The 10,197-nt window shown below is 65.9% G+C and overlaps 1 protein-coding gene across 3 annotated transcripts; it reads left to right on the top strand.

Moving 5' to 3' along the window:
- The first annotated feature begins 241 nt into the window (after positions 1-241).
- On the top strand, positions 242-10,113 carry DBN1 (drebrin 1). 3 transcript variants are annotated; one of them, XM_015876284.2, is made up of 15 exons: positions 242-437; positions 4,148-4,203; positions 4,290-4,402; positions 4,566-4,640; positions 4,716-4,862; positions 4,951-5,028; positions 5,106-5,257; positions 5,344-5,407; positions 5,505-5,564; positions 5,656-5,770; positions 6,910-7,047; positions 7,677-7,805; positions 8,511-9,085; positions 9,175-9,277; positions 9,350-10,113. In XM_015876284.2, the coding sequence occupies exons 1-15, from the start codon at positions 352-354 to the stop codon at positions 9,418-9,420; spliced, it is 1,962 nt and encodes a 653-aa protein (XP_015731770.1). In that variant the 5' UTR covers positions 242-351; the 3' UTR covers positions 9,421-10,113. The 3 variants fall into 3 exon arrangements, with proteins under 3 accessions (XP_015731770.1, XP_015731771.1, XP_015731772.1); XM_015876285.2 differs by lacking the exon at positions 6,910-7,047 and having other exon boundaries at positions 243-437; XM_015876286.2 differs by lacking the exons at positions 6,910-7,047; positions 7,677-7,805 and having other exon boundaries at positions 243-437.
- Positions 10,114-10,197: the final 84 nt, after the last annotated feature.

Genomic DNA, 10,197 nt, shown 5'->3' with positions numbered 1-10,197 from the left:
GGGTAGAGCGGACCGAGGGCGCATCCGCGGGATTCGGGGTGCCCAGAGGGAGCGCAGCCGGGATTTGGAGCCGGGGGTGCAGAGCGGCTCCTCGGGTCGAGCTTCGCGCTCCGCTCCAGGAGCTCTGCCCCTCGGCGGGTGCCGGTGGGGGTGGGTGCCCCAGGGGTCGCCCCGGGGGAGCGGCGGGGGCCGGGGCGGAGGGGGGGCCCGCCGTTCGCGGCGCTAGGACCGGGCGCGGCGGCGGGCGGAGCCTCCCCGCCGCTCGCCCCTCCGCCCGGCCGCTGCGGCAGTGTCTCGGAGGCGGGCAGGCGGCCGGTCCCTCCGGTCCCCCGGCAGCATCCCGGCCCCGCCATGGCTGGCGTCGGCTTCGCGGCGCACCGCCTGGAGCTGCTCGCCTCCTACCAGGACGTGATCGGCGAGGACAGCCCCACCGACTGGTGAGCGCGCCCGTCGCCGCCGCCGCCCCTTTGTCCCCGCCGCCCGGGGCCCTTTGTGCGCGGAGCCGCCCGGTGCACCGAGCGCGACGCAGCCGCCAACACCGGGACCGCGCCCCGCGCTGCGCCCTCCGTGCCGCCCCGCCGCCCCCCGCCACCTGCACCGGGCCCGGAGCCCCGGCACACAAAGGCGGGCGGGGCCGGCGGGACGGCGGAGGAGGTGTGCCCGGCCCAACGCCCCCGGTGCCCGCACCTGCCCGCCGCACCGCACCGCACCGCACCGCATCGCACTGGGCCGGGGCGCGGCCCCGCTTTGTCTGCGCCGGGCGGCACGTGGGGGCACCGGGAGCCCCGCTCCGAGCCCCGTCTCCTTTCTGCTGGCGGCACCGCGCGTGGGGAGCGGCGGGTGGGGAGGGCCTGGGGGACCCTCGGTGCTGGGCCCGGTACTGGGATGCGGTGGAGTTTTGCCATTGTCTGGAACCGGGGGTGGGTTAGCGGGGACGGGGAGCCCTTAGCCCGGTCTCGGCGGAGCCAGGCCCGCAGCTGTGAGGGAACTGGCGTCCCCGCTGCTCCCGGTTCCCGCAGCCCCGGGGGGAGCGCTGGGTACCCGGTCCCCGGGAGGGCCGTGCGGGGTGCCCCGGGGCTGGGATGCGGTGAGCGGAGCAGGGGGTGGCGGCACTCTGGGGTGCTCCACCTGCACCCTGATCCCTCTGGCACCCTGTGCTGGGGGCCTGGTGGTTCCAGGCTACAATGCAGCTTTGATAAGGGAGCAAATCCCACCGCAGCTCCATCGCTGCCGCCCCCAGCGCCCAGCTGCCCTCTGGGACCCCCTGCCCTTGTCCCCTGGGTGGTCGCGTGGGGGTGCTGTGCGCACCCCAGAAGCCGGGACTGGTGCGTGCCATGCGTGCTGAGCTCCTGCCAGGCTGAGTGCTGCTCTCCTGCTGGGTGTCCGCTGGTTGGGCCTGAGCATGGCCCCCCCCCACCAGTCCCACTCTCTGGGTCCCTCCAGCCCTGCTGGTGGCACGGTGGGTGAGTGCGGAGCGTGTTGGTGGCCAGGAGGCAGCTGTCAGCCCCGGGTACATCTGGCTTCCCAGCATCTGCTGCAAAGGATCGTTCCCTGCCAAAGCTGCTGAGAGCAGCAGAATCAATTCCCTGGAAGGCGAGCACTGGGAGTGGGCCACCCCTCTTCCAGTATTGAACCCCGCAGCTCCTTTGTTGTGTCTGAGCCCCGTGCTCCCCATCTCCTCCAGTCCTCCATCACCCTTGGTGCCCAGCGCCAGCAGGAGCAGCATCTCCACTGCAGGGCCTGGTGCCCATCTTCGGTGCAGGATGGGGAGCGGTGCTGGGGGACCATCGTGGCTGGGGGACTGTCCCCAAATGTTGGAGCTGGGCAGGGCGAGCCGGGGCTCTGAGGACGCTGCGCTGTGCGGCTCTAAGCTGGCTCGGGGGATGCCGGGATCCCCGTGGCCACGGGATGTTTAGTCTGGGATTTCCCCCGCCCCAGCCCAGTCCTGGAGGGTCCGAGGCTCCCCTCCCCCTCCCCAGCCTCGCGGAGGCTGCTGGGGCCCATTACTCGATAGGAAAGGAATTTGGTGCTGCTTTCTGAGCACGCCGACTCCCTAGAGCTCGCAGCCACATTGGAAACACATGTGCCCGGGTTGGGGCAGGCAGAATAGGGCACCCCCCCATTCCTGACCCTGCATGGGGGGCAGACGGCTGCGGGAGAACCGCTGTGGTCTGGCACAGAGCAATGGAGGCTGCAGAAGGGCAGTGGGCTCTGCCCCCTTGTCAGTGATGGGGAGATTCAGGTCACAAGCATCCCCTGCTCCCTGCCTGTCCCTGTGTCACCCATGGGTGATGTCAAAGCTCGGGTGCTGGGGAAGCTGCATGGGGGGATGGAAGCATGGAAGGAGATGGTCCGTGGGGTCGTGGTGCTGTTGGTCCCTGCTCATGGTGATGCTCTGGGCTCTGTGTGGGGCTGGGAACACTGGAACTGTCCCTCCTGGTGCTGGAACAGGCTGTTCTGAGGGCAGAACCCGCAGTGCTGAGCTGCAGGAGCACCTCTGGGTGCCAGCAGCAGCAATGTGCTCAGGGTGCTGCCCTACACAGGGGGATGAGGGGGTGGGCAGCAGGCAGCGGGTGCTCTGGCTGCTATGCCTTGGCTGTGCCCTACTTTTGCATCCTGTTCACTCTGCCTTAAGAACCCCACGGTCCTGCCTGCAGCCCCCCACATTGCAGCCCTGTCCCTGGGGGAACAGAGCAGAGCCAGGGCTGGAAAAGCTGCCTTTTTCAGCGCTGTGAAGCCTCCCTGCTGCCTCCAGCCTGGGAGCTGCGTCGGCTCAGGCGGCCGATTAGCGGGATTTGGATGTGCGGATTAAAGTCAATCTTGTTGGTGCAATTATCTGTAGCTCACTGCGAGAGCAGGGCTGGGGGGAGACTGGGGGCTACGGGTGCTGCAGGGCGGAGGGAGCCTTGTTTCCCCCTCTTTGTTAGGCAAGGCCTTAAATTCCTGTTATTTCTCAGCTGGAAGGAGGCAGCTGAGGCCCAGGATGGAGCTGTGTGGCTCTGGTGCGGGGCTCTGCCCATGGGGGGCACCCGCTTTCCATTCCTGCTCCCATCCCTGCTTTCCTTCACCACTTCCACTTCCCATCCTCACTCCCCATCTCCCATCCTCGCTCCCTATCCCCTTCTTGGAAGCCACCAACTCGGGTGGGCTCCTCCCTCCCCAGCACCGCAGGGATTTTGGCTCTGTGTTGCTGCCGATCGGCAGAGCTGCCCGCCCACCCAGCAAAACGATAATCTGGGAGGGGGTTGGGGGGGGAGTCCGGCACGGTTGGCCCCGGCTCCCCGGGCACAGCGCGTGATGGTGGTGGGTTTGGGCGCCCGCCAGGTCCCCGCTGCCTGCCTGCCTCCCCCGCTCCCCTCCACTAATCACCTCGTCATCGGGGCGAGCTGCATCCCAGCTGGGATGGGGGGTTGCCATGGAGATAGAGGATGCTGGTTGCTTAGCAACAACCATCCCCTCGCCCACCCGCCCTGGACCGATTCAGGGCACGGCGTTCTCCCCCCACGTTGCTGCCTGCCCACACTTGGGGACTTGCAGGGGGTCCCGTGGAGCCCCGGGTGGGCTCATTGGGGCACAGCGGGGGTGCGAGAGGGTTTTCCCAGCCGCGGGGAATGGTTTCCAAGGAACAGTCTCCATGACGGCCCCAGCACACCCCGGCGGCACATTGATTTGCTGCCGCTGGAGCTCTGGCGTCCTCCCCCAGCCTGGTGCCTGGCGGGCCAGTGGCTCACGCAGCCAGGAACGTGAGCGGCCCCATGCAGGCTGTCCCCAAAGCCAGCTGACCCCATGGGACTGCAGGACAGGGATGGGTGTATGGGCAGCTGGGAGCACTGCGTCATGTGGGATGAGTGCAGCAGCACCCAGACGGTCCTTGTGCCGAGTGACCCTTCTGTGCCTGTCCTTGGGGCCTCGCTCCATAGCTGTGAGCTGTGCGGTGGAGTGCCCTGCCCCATATTCTGTGTGCAGGAGAGCTGCCCTGTGCTATGGAATCTGTGCTGGATCCTTTGTGTGATGGTGGATTAAGGGACCTTTGGCAATGCCACTGGTCCCCAGACCCTGGCTTGGGCTCAGTGTCAGCAGCAGAAGGGGAGGTGGGGAGGCTGCCTCATGCTGTGCAGAGCCATTCTTACCCCCTGCACTCCCCCAGGGCCCTCTACACATATGAGGATGGCTCCGATGACCTGAAGCTGGCAGCATCAGGAGGTAAGGTCATGTCACCCAACCCCCATTTCAGCCAGGGCTCCTGGTACAGGGCTGCCGTGTGCTGAGAGTGCTGTGCACTGTGCCAGGAGGGGGTCTGCTGGAGCTCTCTGGGCACTTTGAGATCCAGAAGGTGATGTACGGCTTCTGCAGCGTCAAGGAGCCCCAGGCCGTGCTCCCCAAATATGTCCTCGTCAATTGGGTGAGTTGGGCAGCGTGGGGACACCTCCTGCTGAACACGGGGTCCTGAGCCAGGGCCACTGCAGAAAGGCACAAAAGAGTGACCACGGGGGGTGCAGGTTGTCAGCGGGGTGGTGGGGGCACACTGACCCCCCCCTGGCTCAGCACCCCCCTGAATGATGTAGGTGGGTGAAGATGTGCCCGACGCCCGTAAGTGTGCCTGTGCCAGCCACGTGGCCAAGATCGCCGAGTTCTTCCAGGTGGGTGATGTCGGGGATGGGGACTGGGCCTGCTGCGGGGGGGTCTCTGATGAGTTTTGCCCCCACCTCCCCCAGGGTGTGGATGTTATTGTCAATGCCAGCAGCGTGGAGGACATTGACCCAGGGGCCATCGGGCAGCGGCTCTCCAATGGGCTGGCGCGTGTCTCCAGCCCCGTGCTGCACCGCCTGAGGCTGCGTGAGGACGAGAATGCCGAGCCCGTGGTAACGTCCCCATGTCCCTGTGGTCAGGGTATCCCCTGCACTGACCCCAGCCCTGTCCTTGACACCCTCTGACTCTGCTCCATCTCAGGGCACGACCTACCAGAAAACCGATGCCACCGTGGAGATGAAGCGGCTCAACCGGGAGCAGTTCTGGGAACAAGCCAAGGTGGGACGGCGAGGGATGGGCGGAGGGCACGGGGTGTTCCATGGGATGGGTTGTGACCCCACGTCCCATCCCTGCAGAAAGAGGAGGAGCTGCGCAAGGAGGAGGAGAGGAAAAAGGCGCTGGATGCGCGGCTGCGGTTCGAGCAGGAGCGCATGGAGCAGGAGAGGCTGGAGCAGGAGGAGCGCGAGAGGCGCTACCGGGAGCGCGAGGAGCAGATCGAGGAGCACAGGCATGGGGCCAGCTGGGGGTGTGAGGGTCGGCGGTGCTGGGGGGTGGAGGGAACCACGCTCAGCTCTGCTCCTGGCCCCATTGCAGGAGGAAGCAGCAGAGCATGGAGGCGGAGGAGGCCCGGCAGCGCCTGAAGGAGCAGTCCATCTTTGTAAGTGCCGCGAGGAGCTGGGAACTGGGTGGTGGTGGTGTCAGGGGTGATGGTGTCGGGGTGATGGTGTCGGGGTGATGGTACCGTATCTTTGCAGGGGGAGCAGCAAGAGGAGGATGACAGGCAGCAGCTCCGGAAATCAGAGTCAGAGGTGGAGGTGAGCTCAGCACCCAGAGCTGTCTGGGACCTGGTGTGGGGCAGCCCCCTGCTGCCTGGGCTGGAGGTCCCAGCCTTGCTCCTCCCTGCAGGAGGCTGCTGCCATCATTGCCCAGCGACCCGACAACCCCCGGGAGTTCTTCAAGCAGCAGGAGCGGGTGGCATCGGGCAGCAGCGACGCCATCTCGCCGGGCAGCCATAGGACAGGTGAGGGGCTGAGGAGCACAGGGGGGGTTCAGTACACGAGTACATTGCCACCGGGGCACTCGCAGCTCATCCACAGAGGGGTGGGTGTCCTCTGCTGCCACTTTTGCTGTGGTTCTGGGTACTGGGAGGACTGCTGTCATTCTGCTCAGCACCACCACTGTCACAGCTCCTCAGATGGGCACCTGCTGCCACTGGGACAGGGCTGGGGCTGCAAAGAAGGGGTCCTGCAATGGGGGAATTCAAACTGCTCATGGCTGGGTGCCCTTTGCACCTCCTGGCAGCATGGTTCAGCTGTGGTGGCATCTTGGGGACTGCGTGCTGGCTTGGGAAAGAAGCTTCGACAGCTGAAAAGGGGCAGAGGTGGGGCTGAGGCTGGACGACTGCTGTGGGGCTGATGTGGGGCACCTGGTGTGCCCCTGGCTGGATGCATGTGGCACATTGTGTATCCCACAGTGTACGTGCCCAAGGGTCCCCATTGCTTGTACACAGCAGGGCAGGATGCCCATTCTGGGTCTGGTGGTACCTGCTGGCCCTGGCAGCAGGACTCTCAGCAGACTATAGGTGGGGTGGCTGGCAGGGGGTGCTGGGCTGCCCCACAGTGCAGGGTGCAGCCCTGGGGCTCTGCTTGCAGCTCTGGGTGCTGGCTGTTCTGGTGGGTGCCTCTGCCATGGGGACACGCTGTGGGGCTGTGCTGTGGATCACGCTGCGGGCTGTGCTGGGGGCTGTGCTGGGGGGAGCTGTGCTGAGTGTTCTCGCTGTGAGGCAGTGCTGTGGGGTCATGTCTTGGAGCAACACTGTGGAGCTGTGCCTTGGGGCAGCACTGTGCGTTTTGCTGTGGGCTGTGCTGTGGGTTCCTGCTGTAGGGATGCGCTGTGCCTGAGCAGACAGATGGCCCCGAGGCTGTGTCCTGGCCCCTTTGCCCACCCGGCCTTGGTGCTGCCTCCCGTCCCGCCGTCCTTCTGTCCTGCCGTCCTGCTGTCCTGCCGTCCTGCTGTCAGTGCTGTCAGTGCTGCCTCCCTGCCGTCTTCCCCATCCCGGTGCCTCGGTGTCCCGGCCCCGCCATGGCCACTCTGAGCAGGGACTGACCCATCTCTTTGCTCTCTCTCTCTCCGTCCGTCTGTCTGTCTTTCTCTTGGCAGGTCGTCTGCACTGTCCTTTCATAAAGACAGCTGACAGTGGGCCGCCTTCTTCCTCCTCCTCCTCCTCCTCCCCCCCGCGGACCCCCTTCCCCTATATCACCTGCCACCGCACCCCAAATCTCTCCTCTTTCTTCCCATGTAGGTAGCTGGGAGCCTCTGGGCACGCAGCCCCTTGGCCCTGCACCCCTCCCCAGCTCTGCTGCTTGTGGGACCAGGGTGCAAGGACAGAGCCGTGGGATCAACAGCCAAGCACAGGGGGCCAAGGGGCAGCTCCTGTGCCCCGCGATGCATCAGGAGTCAAATGGGGACAGGGCAGAGCCGTGCCCAGGGATGTGATGCTGCGCCTGCGGGGCAGCGAGGGATGGATGAGGCTGTGTCCAGGACCGTGTGGAGCTGTGCCCATGGGGCAGGAGGAGGCACGTGGTGCCGTGACCCTCCAGCTAGAGAAAGTGGGCACTGTGTGGTGCCTGCAGAGAGCTGAGGCTGTGCCAGGGTTCAGTGGGGCAGTGTATGGGCAGCGTGTGCCAAAGCAGGGCTGGGGACTGCAGCTTGTGGGGCTGCCCAGAGGGGTGCAGGGCTTGCTGCACCAGGCCTCCCTCCTGCTCAAGGAAGGGACTCGAACTGGGGGGGATGGCTGTGTTGCAACGTGCGTCTCACAGCTTTTGGGCAGAGCGCTGTGGGGCGCTGGGGCGCTGCTCCCTCCCCGTTCAGGTGTTCACCCCTCAGTGCAGGCGTTTCCCCCCAAGCCGTGTCTCCGTTGTCTGCAGGCAGCCAGTCCGACTACCGAAAGGTTTCGGCAATGGGCTGCAGCCCCTGCGAGTCCAGCCCGGCCTCCACGCCGCTGGGCGAGCAGCGCGCCCGCGCCACGGCCGAAGAGACGCCGGCAACGCCCAAAGGTGGGCGAGGGACTGGCGCTGCCTGCTGCATCCCCCCTCATAAACCTGCATCCCCTGCTGCTGCATCCCAGGGTCCCCTTTGCAGCTCTCAGTGCATCCTCGCCGTATCGCCCGGTGCATCTCATGCGTCTCTGTTGCATTCCCACCGTCCGTGTTGCATCTGCGCCGCATCCGCTGCTCCCTGCTGCTGCATCCCCACCACCACTGGTGCATTCCCTTCATACAATGCTGCATTCCTTGCTGTCTCTGGTGCAGCCCACGGTGCACTCCCCATTGTCTGCGCCGTGTCACACCAGTGCATCCCCCACCATGGCTGCCATGTTCCCAATGCGTCTCTGCTGGATGTGCCGCATTCCCCGGTGCATCCTTTCCTTCATCCACTGCATCCCAGGGAACACATCTGTCCTGCTGCACCTTCTGTTGCAATTTTTGTCTCCTTTGTTTCCCCTGGTGCATCCCTGCTTTCCATTGTGCACTTCCGCCCCTTTTCCTCCCTTTGCCCCCCAGCTCCCAGCCCTCTCCCCTGCCTCCCCAGTGCTCCTCTCACCCCCACCGTGTCCTACTGCCTCTCCAGAGAACACCATTACCGCCCACCCATCCCACCTGCCCTTCACCATCATCTCCCAGCCCAAAGCTCCCCCCACCTGCCCCTCAGTCCTCAGCCATCCTTATGGTGGGCTCTGACCGCTGTGCCCCCCATTGCAGACTCCCCCAGCCCCAGCACCCAGGTGGCAGAGCTGGCGGTGACCGAGCAGCACTGGCCCTTCCCTGGGCCTGAGGACAAAGCTGCAGAGCCGCCAGGAGACGAGCCCGACCCCAACCCCAGGCCGGCATGGACAGCAGGGGCTGACGTGCTGGGGGACCTGGTGGCCCTGGAACCCTCGGAGCCATCCCCAGCGCCCGCTGTGGCCGACCCCCAGCCTGCGGAGACACCCGCTGTGGCCGAGCCCCTCATCGAGCTGTGGCAGAGTGATGGCGCAGCCCCCGCTGCCACCAGCACCTGGCCCCTGCCCGACACCCCTGCGGGACCCCCGGCTCCCCCCGAGGAAGGCACGCTGCTGGGCCTGGACGAGCTGCCCGAGCCCCCCGCCACCTTCTGTGATACGGAGCAGCATGGGGAGGTGGTAGAAGAGGAGGAGGAGGAGGAGGAGGCCACGGCGGGTGGGCCCCATCCCACAGAGCTGGGCTACCAGGAGGGCTACCAGGAAGGCCACGAGGTGCCCCCCATCACCAACGGGGAGATGGGCCCCAAGGACGGCACTGCGGGCCGTGGCGAGCAGGTGAGCACCATGGGGGCTGCGGGGTCACGGCACAGCGGGGTGGGGGTGAGGGCACAGCGCCTGCAAATGGCGGCACCCAAATCCCGCAGGCCAGCGAGGGCTACTTCAGCCAGTCCCAGGAGGAGGAGGCCCCGCCGCCCGAGGAGCCCTCGGCCAAAGCCCCGCAGCCCATCTTCTACAACAAGCCGCCAGGTGAGTGCGCGCAGCAGGAACAGGTATGGGGGGGTCCAGTCCGCGAGGTGCCCCCTAACCCCATCCCCATAGAGATTGACATCACGTGCTGGGACACCGACCCGCTGCCCGAGGAGGAGGAGAGCTTTGGGGGCGATCTGTAGGCCCAGCGCAGCATGGAGGCCCCGCCGGCGCGGGGTGCGAGCGGCCATGGCTGGGGACCCCTCCCTGCTGGGGCCCCGCAGGATGGAGCCGGGGGGGCCGCCCCGCAGCACCCCGGGGTGCCTTTTTCAGCCCCCCCGTCTCTTTCTCTTTTATAAGTTGTCGGTAGGAGCCGTGTCAGCCCTCCCCCTCCCCTCTCCCCTCCCTCTGGCCCTGTGAACCCCTTGTAGGCCCCTCCCCACCCCAGCCCCCCGTTCTGGGGGGGGATACATGAGACCCCCGTGGTGCCCGGCTGTGGGATGGGGGCCCCATTCTCTTTTTGTCCCCCTCCCCCCTCCCCAGTACTTTGCACGAGTTAAAAAAAAAAAAAAAAGGAAAAAAAGAAAAAAAAAGAATAATAATAATAATAATAATAATAAATGAATATGGCAATAAAGTGACCCTACCGAGGCGAGGCTGCGGCCGGTGGTGCCCCCACCCCAAAGCACTGCAAGGTTGTGGGGATGCCCTCCTCACCAGGACCCCCCCAGCGCAGGGCTCGCCCCGTCCCCATTTCCCTCTCCCTGCTTTGCCCCTCGCTTGGCCCCCCCCCCTCAACCCCCCCCTCCATACGGTATAACTGTTTTTTGGAAAGCACAAGTTCTGTAACGGCGGCGTGCTGATGTATGTTAATAAATAAAGCGACTCCCGCGGGGGCTGCTGTCTGATGGGGGGGGTGTAAGGGGAGGGGGAGAGGTGCGGGTGTGTGTGGGGGTTGTTGTGGATGTGGGGGGGGTTGG

The sequence above is a fragment of the Coturnix japonica genome, chromosome 13 (genome assembly GCF_001577835.2).
Source record: "Coturnix japonica isolate 7356 chromosome 13, Coturnix japonica 2.1, whole genome shotgun sequence".
Taxonomy (NCBI): Eukaryota; Metazoa; Chordata; class Aves; order Galliformes; family Phasianidae; genus Coturnix; species Coturnix japonica.
Note: the sequence above shows the minus strand (reverse complement) of the source record. Positions and strands in the feature narration are given on the sequence as shown.

What these genes read in the sequence shown, in the direction of transcription:
- DBN1 (XM_015876284.2), top strand. Translation starts at nt 352, where the DNA reads ATGGCTGGCGTCGGCTTCGCGGCGCACCGCCTGGAGCTGCTCGCCTCC. An exon ending in AGTTCTGGGAACAAGCCAAG is followed by an intron (nt 5,029 to 5,105) that starts GTGGGACGGCGA and finishes CCATCCCTGCAG; the next exon opens with AAAGAGGAGGAGCTGCGCAA. An exon ending in GAGCAGATCGAGGAGCACAG is followed by an intron (nt 5,258 to 5,343) that starts GCATGGGGCCAG and finishes GCCCCATTGCAG; the next exon opens with GAGGAAGCAGCAGAGCATGG.